Here is a 22349-nt window from a genome sequence, read left to right as displayed (position 1 = left end):
AACAGTGATGTAAAAAAAAGTCTGTATTCTAGCGATACTATTGGGACATACTGGATTATTTGATCAACATTGCTTTACTACTGTGGGGAAAAAATAAGCCCAGAGCGATAATGAGTTTGGCTCAAGGGAGTTATGGCAAAAACTTCCTTTTTGTGTCACACAAGAGACAGACATCGCCTTAAGGGAAGAATTTAAGAGATTCACAGGAATACCAATGAAAAGTATGTTTATTTAGAAAACGTATACCTGTTACCAAAAACGTTTTCACTGCATACTTTGCCTGGTGGTAAAAATATAGGTATTGCAGTATGGAAGCTGATTTATGACAGAATACAAAATCCCATATGAGAAAAATTCAAATGGATGTGTAGTGGTTCCTAGACACTACTCCTTCCACTTGTACTGAGAGCAGCTGGTGCCACTGACTGGGAGAGGGGAGTGGGTTGGGTTGGGTGCATAGGAGCCAGGGGGAGAAGTGGGTAGACTATAAAATGTGGTGTGGGGAGAGTTAAGAAAACTCCAGAAGGGAAGTAACTGACTCCATACCAGAATACATGAGGAGGCATTAATCCCTCTCTTCTTTTCCTTTGTCTTTATCCGTAATTTGTGTTTTAGGTTTGATGACAGAGACCATGTTCAGTTGCAAAGAAAAAAGCCTGCTGGAAAGAACACAGGGCTATGAGAGACCTGACGGAATTGTCGCAGAGCTGTTGGAAAGTAAGCCTATAAGAATCAAAGATACTGTAGCTAGCTAGGTATTGGCCTGTCCCACTGACTACAGACAATCTTCTCCTGAACCATGTGCTTCAACCATGTACAAACTTGCATATCGTCTGCTGTATTAACTGAATTATTAGCTGTATTATCTACCTGATGAATAATGTGAGAAAATTTTTATTACCCGCTGAGGCACTGCTGTTGTACCCTTGGGCAAGGTACTTAACCCAGAATTGCCTCAGTAAATATTGCACTGTATAAATGGATAATGTAACCTATGTAAGTCGCTCTGGATAAGAGCGTCTGCTAAATGACAATTAAGTATGTGTAACCAATAGTTACAGCCACAGTCTTGTATGTTCTCATGTGGCCAAATAAAAAGCTGTAATTAGTCACATGGTACACAGAAGCTGTTATTCATTACGCACCAGTTTAAATGTGTTTTTAGCAGTCACACAACAGCAACCTTAGTTGCTATGCCCAATACACCTTCCCACAGGCAGGAGGACAGAAACTTCCCAGCACCCAGTTATAATTACACTACAACATTACAAGTACTTATTACTTTATTATCTTTATTCAACTGTGGCCAGCATGGGACTCTTTGGAGCAGTCAGCTGTAGAGTATTAAGTGTGATGGAAAGCAATGTTGCCAGCACAGCTGCTGCTATAGGTATAACCACACAATATAACTTTTCATGTAGGTGTGGCGTAGCCATATCACTTTTTCTTGACAGGAAATATTAACAAGCATCTGCAAACTTCTCACAAGTTTGCTGAAACATGGCATGAGTAAGCATGTGTGAATGTGTGCACTGCTCACTGCCTTCTTGTATCTGTGTATTTTTGTGGGATATGGTAATGAAGACGAGTGAAGCGACATTCCAAATGCTAAATGTGATGTGAGCAGCTCCAAGCTCCACCTAGGTCTTTGGCATTTTGCTTGCTACGCAGTGAGAGTAATTTGGTTGTTTTACTACATGGTATACAAGTTAACTAATAAATAATATTTTCTTGTACCTATATGATGATAAATGATTTTAGTAGGTAGTTGGCAAACCCCAATGTTTCCCTTAATAGAAGCACGATAGTAGTGCTAGACATGTCAACGTTATACCACTTTCGGACACTTTCTGGGACCCTTGGTTTCAAGTATCGGTGAATATTTACATAGTGCCACGCTAAAATTCAATTTTACTTAAGGAAACTGCTCAACTTTTGATTGAATTAAAGTGCTGAGTTGAAACTCTAACAAGTCCAGTTTAACATGATTTAGCTGGACTTGTTAGACGTTCAGCTCTAACAAGTCCAGCTTGACATGTACAAAAGGGATTGATTTCAGGTGGATCAGGAGCTGGGGCCTGAGGCTGGAGCTCTCAGCTTAAGCCTCCATGTTGTGTATTTAGCTTATGTATATGACATCATTGCTCTCAGACCAGGTGCCTGTTTCACGAAGATAGTTTTTTTTTTTTTCTTCTTTTTAGTTATCCGGACTAAGCAAAGCCCTTAAATGAATTTAGGTTGAAGATATCTAAGTAACTTAAGTCAGACTTCAATGATCAAGCTCATAGCCAATTCATTAGAAGCAATTTAAGAATAGCACCCAAAAATGCACTCCTTCCTACATAAATGAAGGGCAATTTCTATTCAGTGCATTTGTTAAATGTAGATTTATTTAATTTAAAAATAGTGAAAGTTGTTAAATTTAGGGAGCATTGTGGTAACCTGTAGCAAAGATCGTAAAAGGGGTGCAGTTTGCCCCAAGAACACAAACTGGCTCCGCCGCAGGTAGCACTTCAGTGCAAGGTGGTTTATTTACAGTGCCAAAGTCCACAGTCCCAACCAAGGTGCAAAAAATAAATGCCGTCCAAGTGTAATATATACAGTGCATTCAGTATTTCAGTCACTTCATGCTACAAAAGTTCTCCACTTAATGACTAAGACATTCATTTTTACCAAATACAGAGGTATTCTAATAACTGCGATTTCTGTGTTTGACTTTTACATGTGGAATATGTCATTAATGGCAGGTATTTTTTCTCGGTGCAATTTTCAAAATGTGTACTTTCTTTTCTGTAACATCAATGTCCATATTCTAGAGTGCTCCTGTAGTTCTACCTATATGTCTGATGGTAAAATGGTTAAAATAAAGATATATAAAAGATATGTCTTTTATATATCTTTTAACCATCACTTAACCACATTATTTGCAGTTCAGTTTGTGCCACTGGGGAGTGAATGTGCAAACGTCTTTCTCTGAAAAATACCTACAGTCTCAATTTTCTCCTCTGAAAATAATCTTATGATCAATCTAGAATGATTCAAAATGTAAGTACAACATGTTTAATACGAGAGTGTTCCCACATCTCCTGTGCCGTGTTGTATTTTTGGCCAATGCTTTTTGTCACAATCCTAACCACATTATGAAAGAACTACAATGGTTACATTCTGTAAGCACTCTGGCCTTCCTGTGTATTCAACACAGGGGAATACAGCAAGAATGAAGACTGAGACTGGATAGTATACAGAAATGATGAGATGGATGAAGACAAGGGAGAAGGGGAAAACACTACACCACATGTAAGAGGGAGGATAATGCAACACAGTCAGCAGTAAATAACATTTAGTAATTTCTCTCTAATTATATACATGGTAAAGAGGAACAATTTTATATATTTAGAAATTATTGAAATGCAAACATCAGTAAGAAAATACAATTATTACAATGCATTATACATTTTTATTTTGATAATGAAATACAGTATGACAACCTACAGTATGTAATTTCCATATAGATGAAGCATTATAAAGACACACATGAGTGGTATCGAGTGTCTAAATTGATGCCATGTTTTTAAAGCCAGTTTTAGATTTTTCAAATTGTCATTGACTCAAATAAAGCCTATGGCCTGAATGATGATATTTTTAACAACAGCCAATTCAACATTATACGTTTCTACATTTGACTGAAGCACATTTGAAAAAATATTTTTCAAAAGACATAGATAAAGATAGAGATATTAGAAAACATAACACATGCTGTTAAAGTTTCTAAATTATAATTACATAAGCCAGTCACTGGTGGCATTGTCAATCAAATTTTGCAATTATGTAAGTGTATGTTTCTTCATTAATTCAGGGTGTACATTAGCTCCCTTTCCTATGTGTAAGATTTTTAGAATAATCTTTCTAATTGCTTCTGACCGCATTCCATAAATAATTGGGTTCAGAAGAGGAGCTGAAATAAGAAAATACACTGATGCTGTTATACGAAAAGTATGAGGGAGTTTACTCATGTCAAATCGACTTTGGAGTGCTTCAAACGTAGCAGATATTGAAAAGTTGGCCAGACACATTATGTGAGGTGTGCAGGTATTTATAGCTCTTACTTGAGAACCCCCACTCAGCCTCAGGGAAATTTTAAGGATTCTTACATAGGAATAGATAATAAGGGATACTTGTGGGACTATAGCAAAGACCAGGGATATCAGCTCAAGAACATTATTGAGTGTGATGTCATTGCAGGCAAGCTTTACCAGAGCGAAGTTATCACAATATAATTTTTGAAGATGCACTTCACATAATGGAACCTGAGAGGTTAAATATATTGACACTGTAATATGGCAGGCAGAAAACAACCAGACAAAGGAAATCAATGCAATTACTGTTGAAGAAGACATGATTCTGTGGTACTGCAGAGGGTTACAGATGGACACATACCTGTCGTATGCCATCACAGCTAAAGTTGCAAATTCACAAATGCCATATGTGTGCAAACAATAGGTCTGTAACATACAAACGGACAGGCTTATCTCATGGGTATCTGACAGAATATTAACTAAAAGACAAGGGAACAAACCCATGCTTCCATAGAGGCCATTGACACACAAGTTGCACACAAAGAAATACATGGGTTTGTGAAATTGCCTGTCCAGGTAGATGGCACCAATGAGGAGAGAGTTTGAGATAATGATTGCAAGATATAGTATAAGTACAAGCAAAAAATAAGAATATCTCATATATCCAATTTCTCCATACGCTGCCAATATAAGTGTTGTTGGCTGTGATCTATTTCCCATGGTTATCCATCTGGGATAATGTTGTGCACCTTTAGAAAAAGACAACATGAAAGTAAAACATCTTCCCACTGAGACCACATTAAATAAAAGAATACTGGTGACAAATCAATACATTCTGCCACTACACTGCATTCTCTATATTTCAAAGATTAATTTGAGACAATGTTGTGTTTTTGTCAATTTACATGGAAGTACTTCTAGTAGTACTAGTTCTGTCATACTGAGTAACAACAGAGGGAATTTATTTTGCACAACTTACAAAGTATTATTCAAACATATACAAAAGATAATGATTGGCTGGAATTTCAAAAAAGAAGGAGGCAACACAAAAAAATGCAAGTGTGAGATTGTAGATGAGGAGGAAAAGAAAGCTAAACCCGCTAACCTACTCTTCAGTAGCAGATAACATCATCCTTGAGGTTTGTAAATACTTTTTGCTGCTACAAAACTCAATTTACAGTATACTCCTTGCTTGTACAGTGTGTAATGTATATAGATATATGTTGTGGTTATTGTCCTCCTTAATTGATGTACACTGTTGGCATGGGAGAAACATTATTTCATTCTTGATTGTACACAGGTGCATGAGAAAATGACAATAAAGGATATCTGAAATCTGAATCTGAATTGTAGTAAAATGGAGTATATTTAACTTGTAATGCCCATAGCAGCGCTTGCAAGTAATACAGTATATGGTCAAATAATTTCCCCAAAAAGGTTGTCAAGTTTGTTGCTACTGTTAACATTTTAAACATTGTCCAAGTCAGAATATCAAATCATCTGCAAGATACAGTTGTACAGAAAGAGTTGTTTTCTGACAAGAAGACTGCCCCCCTGAGCCAAGGAAAAAAAAAAAAAAAAAAAAAACTGGTATGGAAACTGACATTGAAAATACAAAAGCATTTTGTTTTAATCTAAGATTTGGATCTGGATATTGCAACCAAGACAGATGCATTGACAGAGCTCAGACACTCAATAAACTTCATAAACGGACTTTTCATTTGCTTTGTGTGTATATCTCATGTGCTCCTGCTGTGAGCAACTTGTCAATTTTTTTTTGCTTTATACTAACTTTAAATGCTAGTGGAGGTTAAATATTCTTTGTGTACATTCCTGGTGAACATTTTATTTTATTGACACACAATTCTCTGCATTGCTAAATAAGACTGTATCTGATATGTGATGGTGTCAACGGATATAGCATCACTGTCAGTCTCTATGCTACGCACTGTAATAAAGGGGTCAATTCAATCTCGTATACAAGCCCTGCTCCTTACCACTATATGATACTGCTGCCCTCAGTTATAATTTGATACATCACATCATGTTATGGACAGTTAACCTTTTTGTTTGTTTAATTTAATATAGAATGAATTCATTTATTAAGTCTTGTGATTTAATTGTTTCACTACGCATGTACTTCACTGGAACGACCCACAATACAGCTTCTCATAAAATCCGACTCCAGCACAAAGTGAGTAGGAGAACAAATTCAAAATGCATAAAAGGATATGTCAGTAAATGAAATAATGAGCACTGAAGAGTAATTGTAATTGTATTTTTTCAGCTGTTGGTAGCTGTATTATTTTAAGAAAATACATGTTCCAAAATACACATGTTGATGCAATGAAAACACAATACACAGAAAGGCATACAGTAGGAAGACAAACATACACAAATACTAAGAGTGATATAAGCACTAACATACCCAGTCTGCAAATGTAGGTATGATCCTCTGATGACTTTTAGAAGGTCGAGTATAGACTTTGTACTGAACAATGTTTGTGTATTTATCTTGAACACAAGAAATGGAGCATGCTCTCTATTGGCAGAGAGATACCAAGGCATACGATTGCTTCATTCATCCCAAGCCCTTTGGACATTCTGTAACCCATTCACACTTCAGGGAATTTGCGGGTGTTGCAACTGATAAAAACCATTAATTTCCAGATCGTAGCTTCAATTAGAAACACTCACATATGTCTATGAAATGCTTACACGCACAAATACATTTCATATGTGATATGTGCAAGCATTTAGTATGAGTGGGTGCAATTAAAACTTTGCTTTCACACACAAATGAAATGCTTATGCACACTCACATGAAATTCATACCTATGCTATGCATTAAAACAAAAAAAAAGGAAAGTAAAGCATCCAAAAAGTAAACACTGACTAAGCATTACAACCACCCAAAACTTCAAAAAGCCAATGAAATGTTCTTGGATGATTCCTGTAGCATCTACATAACAAAGGATAGTGGAGAGCTGGGTGTGACAGACAAGGTCAATAATTTTATCGATTTCCCACACAAAAAAGGAACTATTTCAGCAATGTGGTCAATTTCAAAGCTCCTAAAAATTCTCTGCCAACTGCTGAGAAAAAGTCAATGATTTAATTGGTCACATGAAATATTTGAAGCCCCACATATTCAAACCCCCGCTCCTAGCTACCTTTTATATGCACATCCAACTAGCCAAGATTATATACATATTCATTGTTGCCAAAAGTGTCCTATCATTAGATTGCTGGAAAGCTAACTACATTTTATTTGCACTCAGTGCAGATTTGCTAGTTGACAGTAGGAAACTAATTTGCTGTAGCTAACCAAGTAGCTAATAAAATTTGCACTAAAATATATTCAAGGATGTAGCCATTTCTACAATTGTAACTCTGTAATCATAACATTTACGAAATACAGTAGGGGAACTGGGTGGTGCCAAAATTCTCTCTCTTTCAAAAAACATTAAACATACCCAATGGGTTGACTGAGTTAATGGAATAGGATCTGTTTAGTCACACAGAAATGCCTGACTTATATCACCAGGTGTTAAACTTCATTGCCATTATAATGAACATGTTCTCGCAATCTCTCTGCAATTAACGAAATCCAGTTTTTTCTACTAGTGGGTGTGTGTGCTGTGGAAATTGCATGCTTATCTTCTGCCAAGGCAGGTGCTGTAGCCACTGAAGGGCTAGAGTAAGAGTATGCCCGACTGTTGCTGTACATTTCTATGAATTACTGCATTTAAAGTAAAAAAAAATCAAATAAAGCTGCTTTTATCTGCTTGTGTCTTGGTGTGCTAAAGGGTGGGGATCCTGTAGAGGGTAAGGTGGATTGTTGTCCGGGCCCAGCTAGCTTGTTACTGACATATTCACATTGAGTGGAAATTCACACCTACTGGAAATAAAATATGCTTACACACAATATCCATGTTGAATTCTATTTGATCAAACTGCTGAGCTGAGGAAATGCAATCATAAACACAATAACAGTGATCACATTAGGCATTGTGCATTTTTGTGGAAATTAGCTTTCAAAACACATAGAACCCATGAAATGACTTGGACACATTTATATTAGACAGACTTCAGTCAAATAATCAGAGAATGCAGAACCTTCCAATATGGCGCTTGTCTAGTCTCAGTTTTCAGTGTTATAAATAATTCTAATGGTCAGTTCAATTTTTTTGTGTCATATGATCTACTTTATCTTACACTATATACTGTGGACACAGCCAATGTTGGGATACTGCAGAGACCAATTTTGCAGATTATTTTTCCAAATTAAGATGCTTATGCATTGCAAACAGTGAGAGTGGAACAAGTTGCTCTACCTGTCATGAAATGCATTAAAGCTAAAAACACAACTGTCAGACAATGTCTTTCTTTTGTAAAATGAGCCCTATGTGTCTTTACCTGTGAGCGTCATCTTTGTTGAAAGGCTTAATTGGCTTCCTTTTCTCCCCCTTTTCCCATAGCCCCAAATTCCCATTGAATTTTCCTCAGATACTAAACGTAATAGTACATGTACATATATACTTGTTTAATCAGTACATTGACAGGCTGCAGCGTGTCCACATGTGTCCTTGAAGAACGGGCTGCAAAACTGGGTATGTTTTATTTGCACAATTTCTGTATATAACTGTATTTTTGGCTGTGGAAATGTGCACCTTTAACATTGATTTTTTTCAGCAGTATATTCTTTAGAAATGTCACATTGAATATTTTTACAACCTTATCAGATCCCCAAGACAGAAGGAAGATTAAAGCAAGAAGGAAAATTGGCATGTGATGACATCAATCTAAAATTATGCAATATTAATTTGTATTTTTCTAGTGAATGCCTGCTAAAATATAACTTTGCATTTTCAGAAGAAAGGACCATGTCAAACTCCTCTTTCACATTAGCAGCATATGAAGGCATAAAAGACCACAAATATACATTTGCTGTTATATTGATTTTATTTTATCCAGTTATACTTCTTGCAAATTTACTCCTCATTTTGGTGATATGCACAGAAAAGAGTTTACATAAACCTATGTACATTTTCATTTGCAACTTAGCTGTTATTGGATTATATGGTGGATGTGGTTTAACGCCATTTGTCTTTATCAGGCTTTTGAATGGGAACTCTCAGATTTCAAGAGTTGACTGTCTAGTACAGATCTTCTATCTGAACACTTATGGTGGATGTGAAATCACAAATCTGATGATGATGGCATATGATCGGTACATTTCCATTTGTTTTCCCCTCTCATATGAAAGAATAATGAGCACCTCTAAAGTCATGGCATTTATCGCCTTTACCTGGCTGCTACCTTTTTGTAGATGTAGTATTACCCTGTCAATAACTATCAGTCTTACAATATGTGGAAGTACTATTGAAAAAGTTTACTGTGATAACTTTTCAGTGGTTAAACTGGCATGCGGCAATATTTCTCACCTCAGTATATACAGCACAACTGTTACATTTTTTTCAGTGGTGTTGCCATTTTTTGTAATTTTATATTCTTACCTAAGAATAATTTTAATCTGTCTCAAATTAACTAAAACTGGACAGGGTAAAGTTTTGAACACTTGCATCCCTCACTTAGTGGCAATTATTAACTTTTTAATTGGTTGCTCTTTTGAACTGTACCAAAGCCGCTTTGATATGATTCATGTTCCTTACACAGTCCGTGTGATTCTTTCTCTGTACTTTTTGGTACTATCTCCAGTTTTAAATCCAATCATCTATGGGGTCAGAACACAAAAAATAAATGATGTCCTTAAGAAGATGTGTGTTTTGTGAATTGTAAACAAGTATATGCCTTAGGACTCACTATACTCAAAGGTAAGATAACTGTTTGAATGCTATCCAGCTATTGAGTGCTATCCAGATGCAGTGTGAATACATTTTACATTCGTCAATCCTGACAATTTCTGATGTCTCTTACTGGAGAGACAGCATAACATGCCAAGCATTGGAATTATGTTAATTATCCCTTTTGACCATGAATTACATTTAAATATTATACCACTGACGTAATTCAAAATGAAAACACACTGTTACTTTCTCAACTAATATGCTTAAGGAAATGTGTATTCTTCATGGGTGTAACCAACATATCAACCCACTGAAATGTGTATAAGTGAGATAGAACCCACTGAACTGTTTATAGGTATATTCTGACATATAGAATAAAGTGAATGTTGGTGTTTATGGTAAAAAAGCACAAATATAATAAAACAAATTGTTAGATTGCCCTATTGTTTTCAATGTCCTTATTAGGTCTTTTTATATTTATATTTTCTATTTACACAATTAAGGATATTTTATTACATTCATAGTATTTCAAAGAATCAGATGCAATTAAACCATTTGTGGAGGGTGACTTTATTCATGACCAACATTGCCTCAATTCAATCAATCTGCATTGTATTCAGTACTTAATTTAAAATACTATTTTGAACAAGAATTGGTAAAAACATTCATGTCATTCATTTTCATTCCGGTCATTTCTGTGAGGTTTGTTCCAGTTTGGTATTCATATACAGTCTGGTTTGTATTCCTTGCTTTCAGACTCGTTGAGACTATGACAGGGAGTGGGAGGAAGAGTAATTGTTTTATTGAGGTATAAAATTCTAAATTGTAAATTATGTGTTGAAAGTACAAACTAATACTGTCACCTTTATATGAATGTTAATTGACTCACAATGTATGTAGTATCCCTAATGTCCAGGGCATAGAGAGAGCACTCCTGTATCATTACAAGAAAAACACCAAATTTTTATGTGCAATCTGGAAAAAGGTGTGTAACCCCAAGCTACCAATGTCTGGTGTCTCTTATGGTGTCTCTTACCTCACGCTTACAGACAGGAGAAGAAAGGGAAATAACTAAGTATTACCTGTCATAAGCCCTTGACAGCCAGATATATTTTAGCTAAACTACAGACCTAACTTTGAGCCATGTCAATAATGGGAGATGTTGTTCTTTAAAAATCTGATCCTAATTTTTCTCCTCCTACTTGAACTGAATTTTGCTAGCTAGCATGCTGACAGCTCTACCTTCATCAGTTGCATCCTGTATTAAGCACACCCACTTCCTGTTTCATGAAAAGTTAAATTAATGTAAAAACAGTTAATAAAATGTATAATGTACATATTCAAATAATACATCCACTGTATCCTACTAGAAACCATGAAGATATGCCTCTATTCTACAACTGTTTTCTTTTCCCACTGTTCAGGATTTCGTAAACCCGTGACAGTGGTGACACATTTTAGGAAAAAAGCTAGTCTCCATCACAAAGAAGTGGAAGATTGATAGGGTAAGCATAGAGTACAACAACATAAAACATGGATCTTCTGCAAACATTGCTGTGATGAATTCAATGCAATCATTGGACCAGCAAGTAATAGTTTAGCCAAAAGAACCACATATTGCCCTCAAGCATCAGACAAGCAGAACATAAGTCAGCATAGCTACTTTCTATGTGATCTTGAGCCTTTGCATGAATAATGCACAACATTAATTACATTAGTCCTGTCGCAAACATGATGTCATGTTGAGATCCATTCATGCTACTTTAACACATTGGGTTTTTGTTAAAGAGTAATATCTTTTCTTTATCTCCCTTCCACTACTAGAACACATTATACCCTTACCACTCACTGCAATGAATCCAAAAGCTCAACAAATAATATTGGGTAAAGCAGAGATCGCATTCACATATGATATTTGTATGTACACTAAATAAATACCTACTTGCACAACAGAGTTCTCTTTCTCAGTTGCAGTATGTCTATTTCCCACGCATATGGTCAAAGAATTCTCCCTAATATATCTGTCACAATTTATTCAATGCATAATGAAAACTCACTAAACTGACTATACTGTAATACTATAACTGACCAACTTTGTATTACAAACTGTTTGTTACTGTACAATTATCACCTAAGGGATGTGTCTGATCATTCTAGTCAAAGCTTTTTTTTACTTGGAAATATAAGTTAAGCAACAAATTAAAGACACATTGTTTCCATTCAAATTTACTGTAACAAGACAACAAATGACACAAAAGACACAAAAATTTTACTCAGGAGCTGGCAACCCAGCAGACATTTAAAAGAATATATAGACTGATCTTTTCATTCACAGATTACCAAATATTTGATAATTTACAGGTAGCTTTGAAATATGAATTTATCCTCAACATTAAGTACTGTGTCCTTTACTTTGACATTACTAATTAAGTTCATGTAAGAATCTTATTTATAACTTATATAAAAACATAAATCTGAATCAAAATAGACCAACTCATCAGACTATACAATGTGAGCTGTATTGTTAGTGGTGAATATGATGAATCATGATTTTAACAATAAAAAGCTATTACCACTACACTTCATGAGCAGCGTTGTCTTTATTAAGAAAGAAAAATGAGTACTAATACATTACCAAAGTAAACTGTGGTGCAATGAGAAAGAAGAGTACACTATAGTATTTTTTGATTGCCTCATGCTTGTCCAGTTACATATGCGCACAGACATTGGTCATACACCATATACTGAATATGGTGATACATGCACACTCTGCACTTCTTAAAACTGTAATTTTGGGTTTTAGTAGAAAAGGTTAATTTGAATTATAAATTATTTATTTACATTTGTTTCTTAAGAAATAATCTTCTTTTTTATAATACCTTGAAATCAAAGGCTTATTTCTCATGAATTATTATTGAAAAAAGAAATACATTTGCATGCACACTGTACGTATTGTGGGGTTGTCTCAAAAAGATCATGGCGAATATCTTATTTTGCATGACCAATGCAGTGTTTACTTTAGAAGAAATAAAACTATATTTTGGTTTAGTTTTTTTAATTCCATCGGTAAACGACCCTCCAATTATTCCTTCTTTAACGTCTGACCAGCTGTGATTTCAACACTATTACTGACAAAACATACAGTGGGGCATATGCATAAAACTTTGCAGTATCCAGCTGCCAAAAGTTTTCTGTTACATCACTTCTACAATCACTGATTAAATTATATTATATTACATTCCATTCATTTAGCAGCACAGTGATGCATTACAGTAAGGCAAACAGTAGGCTAACATTCCAGGTGGTTCCTCCATTCATACTGAGTGTGCAATTAGCACAGTTTATGTGATGTTTCTCCATGAACAATTCATTTATTCATGGGTATCATTTCTTAGCAGGTATTGGTAACAGATCCACCAATCATTCCTTTATCTGGATGCGCCAGTTCAGGCTATAAACCCATCCAGATGACTTAAGGATCAGCGGTTCTGCACAGTGGCTCCTAAGAAATGGTGATAAACAGTACACAACACTGACCATTGTTTTCAGTGCTGACAATATAATTATCATTGTTTACATTTGTCAGTTAAGTAATGTTGTTTCAAATGACCAATTATCTTCAAAAGCTAAACTCAGTAGATTAGACCACATATAACCAGGTCTTTCTGTCGGCAAGGCATTCATATTTAGTACAGGTTTACACCTAGATTAGATCCCAGCCATGTCACCAGCCATGTTTCCATCAAATATAGTGTAATTTTCTTGTTTATTTTTTTTAGAAAGTAGGTATTTATGTGAATGCATGTACATTCATCATGCTTGGGTATATATGGGTCCTCTTTCCTATACGCAAGATTTTTAGAATGCTTTTTCTTACCGTTTCTGAACGTATTCCATAAATAATTGGGTTCAGAAGTGGAGTAAAAAGCAAAGCGTACACTGACACTACTATACGGAAACCACGGGGGACTTTGCTCATGTCAAATCGACTCTGGAGTATTTCGAAAGTACATGCAATTGAAAAGTTGGCCAAACTTATTATGTGAGGAGTGCAGGTGTTTATAGCTTTTGCACGAGAACTGTTGCTCGCCTTCAAGGAAATTTTAAGGATTTTTGCGTAGGAATAGACAATAAGGGATAGCTGTGGGACTACTGATAAGGAAAGGCTTATCAATCCATAAATGTTATTAACTGTTGTGTTAGTGCAAGCAAGGTTTACTAGAGAGAAATTATCACAATATAGTTTTTCTACATACATTCCACACAATGGCAGCTGAGAGGTTAGAGCTACTGTCACTGAAGATTTACAAAAAGGAAACAACCAGACAAAAGTAATAAACGCATTTGCTTTAAAAGGTGACATGATTGTGCTGTATTGCAGAGGGTAGCAGATAGACACATACCTGTCATATGCCATCACTGCTAAATTTGTAAATTCACAAACACCATATGTGTGCAAACAAAAAATCTGCATCAAGCAAGAGGACCGGCTTATCTCATGCTTGTCTGACAAAATATTAACTAGAAGACAAGGGAACAAACCCATGCTTCCATAGAGGCCATTGACACACAAGTTGCACACAAAGCAATACATGGGTTTGTGAAATTGCCTGTCCAGGTAGATTGCACAAATGAGGATGGAATTTGAGAAAATGATTGCGAGATATAGTACAAGTACAAGCAAAAAATAAAAATAGCTCAAATCTTCAAGTTCTCCGTATGCAGTCAGTATGAAGGATGTTATCTGTGATGTATTTGCCATGATCCATCGGGAATGATTTAGAGCACCTTGAAAAAAGATAACATGACAATAAAACATTTCCCTAACTGAGACTACATTCAAGAGACTGAGACTACGAGTGTGTAATGCAGTCTCCAATCAAGATCAAATGAATCAAATTAAATGGTACCGGCATTTGGATACTGATAACATTTTTTGTAAGTTATGGCAATAATAGATCACAAAATACAATGATTATTTCTCAACACCATGAGACATATGCATAACAAATGTACAGAAAGACACAGTGAGAACGCAGAAACTGTACGAAATGTAAACACTACCATGTCCTGTTTGCAGATGTACAGATGATCCTCCCGTGATACTGGTAGGGGTCCAGGAAGAAGTCTCTTGATTCTTTGTTTACATGGACAGCTTAAACAGAAGATCTAAATGTTTCTGTATTTATCTACACATATTAAATGGAGCATGTTTTCTATTGGTCGTAAACTATCAAGGGATATGTGTCTCAAGCACATGAATATGCTGCTACAGGCATTAGACATACGTAAGTAACTAATGGGGTGTGTGTGCACAAAAACATGTCACAGGGGAACTAATCTGGGAGGTGAAGGTGGAAAGGAATGAAATGTTTCATACACGGTTTGAAAGACTGCATTTACATCGAATGGTAAGGTGTGAAAACATAGAGGAAAATTACAGGAGAGAATTTTAGGAACATTGGGCAAAATTACATCGGAATAGTGTTTGTCCAATTTGTGTGGGGTGATGTGATGCAGTCTTTTGCGTAGAGAAGAAGAAATTTCCAGTTCCTATGTGGTATAGCCTTGGGTATTGTCACTTTCGGAGGAGATGGACAATGGAGAGTTGTCAATGCAGACTCAGATGGATAGGGAAGTAAATCGATACATTATCTCAAATCCTGGAGAACCTTCATCAGCCAGCTAGCTAATAGCTATGTACTGTACATTTTACACCTGTTTAACATAGATGTAGCTAGCTATGTTAGCTAAATCCACTTCAGAAATCTACAATGGCCGGAGAAAGTAAAGTGGAAGGAATATAAAACTACCAAGAATGTTTGTCGACCAGGACATCCTCAAAAATTGAGCAGCCAAAGAAGAAAGGCATTTGTCAGAGAAGCAACCAAGAGGCCGAGGACAACAACAAAAGATCTATAGTGTTTCCTGACAGAGGTAGGAGAAACTATTAATGAGACAACAATTGCTCAGGTATTCCACAAAACTGGACTATATGGTAGGGTGGCAAGGCAAGAAAACCTAAAACAGGGACAGAGATTAATCTTTCAACAGGACAATAACCAGTGTTGGGGAGTAACTAGTTACATGTAACGGCGTTACATAATTAAATAACAAAATAAATGTAATTGTAATCCATTTCAGTTACTGAGAAAAAATATGTAATTAAATTACAGTTACTAATCAAAATGTTGGTGATAACAAAAGGGTTACATCCGAATATATTCTTTTCGGTAAACAGCGTATATGTAAAATATAACATTCATTTTGTTGCTTTGCATCTTTTTGCCATGCTGGAATACCTTCTTTTAGGTGTGTTTTAACCTTGCGCGGGTTTGATGCCTGAAAAATGAACAAGCAAATTTCACGCCACGTCAGAGCAAGCAGTTTTGATTACACCAACGCTACTAGCAAGTTGGAAAAGGCAAAGTGGAAAGGGGCGTGGCTTCTAGCCCTACTTGAAGGTGATTGGCTTTCGCCAGGCGAAATTTTCGCTCGAGTTGAACATTTTTCAACTCAAGCGAATGCTCATTTTGCCCATTTCACGTTGCTGGCAGTTTCGCCACAATTAACTCTGCCCATTTGCCTCCTGCCATTGACTTTTCGCAACCTGAGTCTGCCATGCATGAGACCAGCCGATCACGCCAAGGCGGGTGGCCATATCATCAGACAAGAATGCCTTTCAGTGCTGGAAATTCAACAATGTTTTCCTTCTGAAATCAGAAAAGGGCTCTAACATTAGTGTACAGTGTAAAGCTTGTTTACCAGCAGTGAAAATGCTGTCAACATCGAAATGCTCGATGTCAAACCTGAGGAAACATCTACAGGTAAGTTCATGTAACCACAATCAGTCACATAAAATGAAGTACCTCACGCTCCACCATGTTATTTATGTGTGTTCAAGACGTAATTTAGCTCTATATTTTGCTCGGTGCCCATCCAGTAGGCTACATATTTATGTTTAATCACCATTCATGACAAATTAATTGCTAGCTAGCTAATGGATGCCTTTTGCACAGCCGCACCTCCATTTATGAACCCTTTGATAGAAAATCTTAGCTAACGTTAGTCCTCCTTGAATAGTGATGTAGGTAGCCTATGTCAGATCTAATCACACTCACTAACTTAATTCAGCATTGTGTTTTCATTAAATATTAACTTGGAGAGGTCATTAGGTTGTGAAATTTCTACAGGGCACCAACAGACTAAATTAATGGCCCTAACTATGCATACTGTGCTTTTTGTTGGGCACACAACGGTAGTTGTTGCCAGTTTGCCCTGTTTGTTTGTGATCTACATACTTGATATTTGTTTTGGTGGCTGAGCTTTAAAATCAAAACACTCCAATTTTAATTCAAGTTATATTGAAGAATTTTTAAAGTTTGACAGTAATCAGTGTTGAGTACTGTTGTGAGGTTTATACTGCCTGGTTCAAATTGATGTTTTTAGGACTTTTCAGCTTCATTGCCCAGTTTACAACATTTGTTAGAAAAATAATCAAAAAGTAATAAAATGTAATAAGTTATATTACTTAGATAAAGTAATTAAAATAGGTACATTACTTATTACATTTTAACAGGGTAACTAGTAATCTGTAATCTATTACATTTTAAAAGTAACCTTCCCAACACTGACAATAACCCCAAACAAGGAGCCAGAGAAACCCTAGAGTGGCTTAAAAACAAAAAAGTGAATGACCTAGAGTGGGCAGAAGAAGGAAGAAGTGGGAAGAAGAGGAAGTATTCCTGATGGAAGCAGGGCACACAACAGATGGCTGTAGCAGTAGCAAGTACAAAAATCACAACAAATCCACTAAAAACTTCAACCCAGTATCCTCTAGTTTCTTTGAAGCATCGGGTAACCAGATGTTTCCAGAGCTATCTGTCTATGGCCTAGGTTTCAGCCTCGGCAAGGTGTATTTCAAAACATTCTAAGACCTTGTTCATGTGATTTTTGCTTAGCCCCTCTTCTGGCCCTCTCCAAGCTTCCAGGTTAATGCAGTCCTGGATGGTCTATCTGCACAGTCAGATCAGACATCTTAGGAATCCCATTCATCATACTACAACTTTTGTTCTTTTATTTTTTCTAGCATTGAAATATTTGTCATGTGTTCGGTGTCTAGCTGATGTCAAGAATTCTCAGGCATCTCTGGTGGAAAGCATTAAGCTTTTAATATTTTTATGTATTTTCCTGGTGTCCTTCCATTTTTTCACATGCATAGACAGGAAAAGTGCTTAAATACTTAAATATATATGTTTCTCAAGCATCTTTGGGGGAATATACATTCCACCATACATACTTAAATGTACATTAAATTATATAATGCAAAGCGTCATGGGTATGGGTTATCAGTTTCACCATTTTTTCTGCACATTTTCAAAGACAGAGCAGGTAGCCCCCCTCCCCCTTTCTTGGATTTCCCTCCTACAGTATGGGGCACATTCAGTGTGGTAGTGTGGGGTACACTCCCTGGTGAGATGAGTTAGTAAATGAAGTGCAGGGCACAGTATCTGCCACAGCCTAAAGTGTGAACTCTATCTTGCATAGTAATGTAAAGTTGTATCACAGTGGTCACATTTGTGCCTGCCCAAAAACAAGAACTGTAGTGGTAAATATGCAGTATAATGCAGTGGGAATTACTGCAGAGTGATAAGCACATGTTAGGAAGAAGATACCAATTAGCAGGGCTAAGACAATTGTTAAGACTTATGAATTACTGTAATGTATGAGGCCATGAGATGGTTATGTTTGTGACTTACTTTTGTTTTTGTATGATTTTGTAGCTCTTCAGACAGACTGTATAAATGTGGCCGGCATATGTAGTGGTATTGCTCTAAATTAGACTTTGATGTTTGTGATATTGTTTCACTTGTAATGGTTGTAATTGTACAGGAACTATAAAGCAATTTACAAACAAAAATACAGCTTTATTCTTTGTGTCTTTGACCTTTTTTTACTATACCTCTGTATGAATTTTTTTTAGGTATTCATTATACATGAATGGGTCAAACTGGAACACAGCTCTACTGTTAGTGTGAAATTCAGATTTAACTAGTTTCCATCTCTCCACTGATTTGGTTCACAGAATTTACAGGAAAAGATCAAATACAAATTTAGGTTAAAAACAGATTCCACTGCACTTTGCTTTGGAAAAGGTCTAGTCATATAACACAGAAACAAAATCTGTGTACAAACACGTTATTACTCCCCTTGGTAGATACCAATGTGTGCAGGAGGATTAATGGCAGACAAGGTTAATGAGGTGATTAGCATGTTTTTTAGTCCATTAGTCATTAGGTCATTAGTCCATTGTACCTCTTCACCCCCCTGGTAAGCAATTTAAAGCCCTTCACCTCTGAGACCACAAGGACATAACAAACAGCAGCAGCTCTCTGCAGAATACTGAGAGGATGAAGCAGAGCGGGACAGTGGACCTCAGAGAGAGGGAATAATGACCTCCCATTGGACAGTGCTGAGGCAGTGACCCCTGGGTCGACTTTCTGTGGGAGCTGTGGAAATCAAGGATGGAGAGGAGACACACTCACTTTAAGTGTTACAACTTTATGTTGATTTTTTTAAAGCCTGGAATGATGCAATTCATGCTGTGAAGGGCCTTCTCTCTCCTACATGCTGTCCTCATGTTCCAGTAACAGGGTAGACATGGAGGAAAAGAAAGCACCTTAAAACAGTTCTCCTAATAAATGTGTTCACACAGCGTAGTGGGAAAAATAAAGAAAAAGGCCTGTTGTGACATTTTTTTAAGTATTTACTAGGCATGAAACCAATGTATTGATTAATCAACTTTCAGTCATTACCATGCATGTCTAAAGTAAAATCTAATCTCAACAAACTTTACTTTTCAAACTTCAAAATTAAAGTGGATCATTATATGATATGATATTGGATGATATTCTAGGAGGGATGGCATTTTTCTCTTTTCCATTCCAAACTTTTCATTTGAAGAGATGGCTAAGTTGCACAGGAGTGGTCTACTGCCTTGGCTTTTTTTTTCAGCCTGTGTCCCCCTGTAGTTTTTTGGTGAATGTCCATGCCCCAAGCCCCCCCAACCCAGGCCCCATAACATTGGTGCCCCTCTCAAACAAGACTTTATGCACATCACATACAGGGCGGCAGTGTAGCATAGTGGTTAAGGAGCAGGACTCGTAACTGAAAGGTTGCTGGTTTGTTTCCCCATGCGGGCACTGCTGCTGTACCCTTTGGCAATGTACTTAATCCACAATTTCCCCAGTAAATATCTAGCTGTATAATGAACATTGTAAAAACCTGTAACTGATGTAAGTTGCTCTAGATAAGAGCATCTGCTAAATGCCACTAATGTAATGTAACACATAACTAACATTTGTCCCCAGTCAAAAAGGACCTGCATGGATTCAGTGAAGCTTTCAGCACAATACATTTCCCCCTGGTGAAATGTTCATTGTATTGGTGTTCAAAGCAGGGCGTAAAAGTAAGAAAGTCAACAGTGAAACATGGATGGTTTCATTTTGTTCTTGTTGTTTCCCCAAACATAGACACGTAATGAACAATAGTAAAATATTAAAAGAAAAATCCTGGCGTCAAGTAATGAGGGAAGAAGGCTTTAAAATCAATGAAAACTATCGCAGATTGCATTTATATCAGAAATTTAACTGCTCACATTCTACTGCCCAAAAAAGTGTTGAATGCACATAGGTGTGCCTAGCTGTTGATTGTTGTCACATTTTAACCAGTGACAAAACACTATTTTGCAGCATTCTACGTAATTAGAAAATAGTGGACATAGGTAATTACCACAAAATGTTCTAAGAGTAGTACAGTATGTAAAAACATTATACAAATGCAATTTAATTTGTTTCTTTCCTTTGAATTTTTGAATAGCTAGATTTGTTGTCTAAGCATCAAATGTCTGGTAGGCCTGCATCTGGTCAAAAGTAGGCAATAAACACTAGTAAAAAAAATACAAGCCTATTAGTGAATATGTAATGCTATTCCTTCACCAACAGAATATAATGACAGAAAATTTTAGAAATGTATGTTGCAATCTGATGTGGTGATATACGTATAGTAGGTATAGGTATAGTTATTAGTAATACAGCTGACTGTAATTTATAAAAATAATGACATCTTTGTTTCCCCAAATATTTTATTAAATATTTTACTAAATATGCATACACTTGGAAAGCATCTCAAATGACATTAACAGCCTTACTTTTATTTTTAAAGCACAGAACATTAAACATATCACTGTAAAATAATTAACAGAAAAACAAATTATCTCTTCTTCCTCCTGTTTTCTCACAACATGTCAGGCCAAGCTAGATGGTACTGATAATCAGATAATGAGAATGAAATGATTTCAACTTCTAATGGATTAATTTTGTGTTGCAATATATTTTAATATATGTATGATATATGAAGCATAATTGCGATATATTCATGATATTTATCATCAGTATTCTTATGGAAATCCAAAATGTATTGCATGGTGCTAAGAATCACCTGAGGACCTGAGAGAAGGGAATACTTAAGTGATTTCAATGTTGATTACTTAATCCAGCTGTAAGACTACCCAGAATTTACTACATTATATAGTCAGGTCACTATAAAAGGCTCAAGGGCAGAGTTATTTATTTCAGTCATCCAGAACGTATAGTATACCTGCAGAACTACAACACTCACAGAGCTGCAGGTGTTTTCAGACTCAAGAAACTCTTTCAAAGGAAACACACTGAAGTAAGTATCTACTAGGTAAAGGTACCTCTGTTTCTATGTAGTGCATTTCTATTCTTTATATTTGTGATACAGGAAAAGCTAATTTAATAATAATGATGATGCTTAAATGCTGGCATTATGATTATTAATGGTGGTGTTCTCAGTACCTCTGCAGTCCAAAAAATGCTGGATAGGCATTTCACAAATGGATGATACATTCTATTCTGATGATGACAATGCTTTTGTAAATTCCATTAACATATTTTTCTTACAGTTTTTTTTTTTTTTTTTTTACTTTTACATATATTTTCCCCTCATACAACACTTGTTCTTATTTGACCCTTTGTGCTTGTTTCTCAGTTCAACTTTCATATTTATTTTATCACATCAGTATCTCTGGAACAATTTAAATGCGCTTTTACCACTGTTTGGTTAAGGCTTAACATGAGGTCGCCTGCAGCTTAGCCCCAAACATTTTTGAGGCTGCTCAAAATAGAAATAGAAATTAACATTGATCCTGCAACCATGTGAACTCCCCTGAAAAACCTGTGTTAATTCACAGCTAAATATTAGATCTTGGACCAAGCCACAGAGATCTTTAAAACTATAGCCATCAAGAGAACACTGAAATAATCCACTATCCTGGGCACACAAACTCTTTTTGTTCTCTTTCAATGACATGATTTAAGGGGAAAACCCATGCTGGAAATGCTTTCAACTAAAATTTATGCAACCACACAACAACCCTAGA

The 22349-nt window shown here is 36.1% G+C and overlaps 2 protein-coding genes across 2 annotated transcripts; both read right to left on the bottom strand.

Moving 5' to 3' along the window:
- Positions 1–3824: 3824 nt before the first annotated feature.
- Positions 3825–4736, bottom strand: LOC118783718 (olfactory receptor 52D1-like). The gene has a single exon (XM_036537670.1). The coding sequence runs from the start codon at positions 4734–4736 to the stop codon at positions 3825–3827; it is 912 nt and encodes a 303-aa protein (XP_036393563.1).
- Positions 4737–13365: 8629 nt separating this feature from the next.
- Positions 13366–14648, bottom strand: LOC118783717 (olfactory receptor 4N5-like). The gene is made up of 2 exons (XM_036537669.1): positions 13736–14648; positions 13366–13388 (listed from the first exon to the last, which is right to left on the bottom strand). The coding sequence occupies exons 1-2, from the start codon at positions 14646–14648 to the stop codon at positions 13366–13368; spliced, it is 936 nt and encodes a 311-aa protein (XP_036393562.1).
- Positions 14649–22349: the final 7701 nt, after the last annotated feature.

This window comes from Megalops cyprinoides, chromosome 9 (genome assembly GCF_013368585.1).
Source record: "Megalops cyprinoides isolate fMegCyp1 chromosome 9, fMegCyp1.pri, whole genome shotgun sequence".
NCBI lineage: Eukaryota > Metazoa > Chordata > Actinopteri > Elopiformes > Megalopidae > Megalops > Megalops cyprinoides.
The sequence above is the reverse complement of the archived record's forward strand: the minus strand, read 5'-3'. Positions and strand labels throughout refer to the sequence as shown.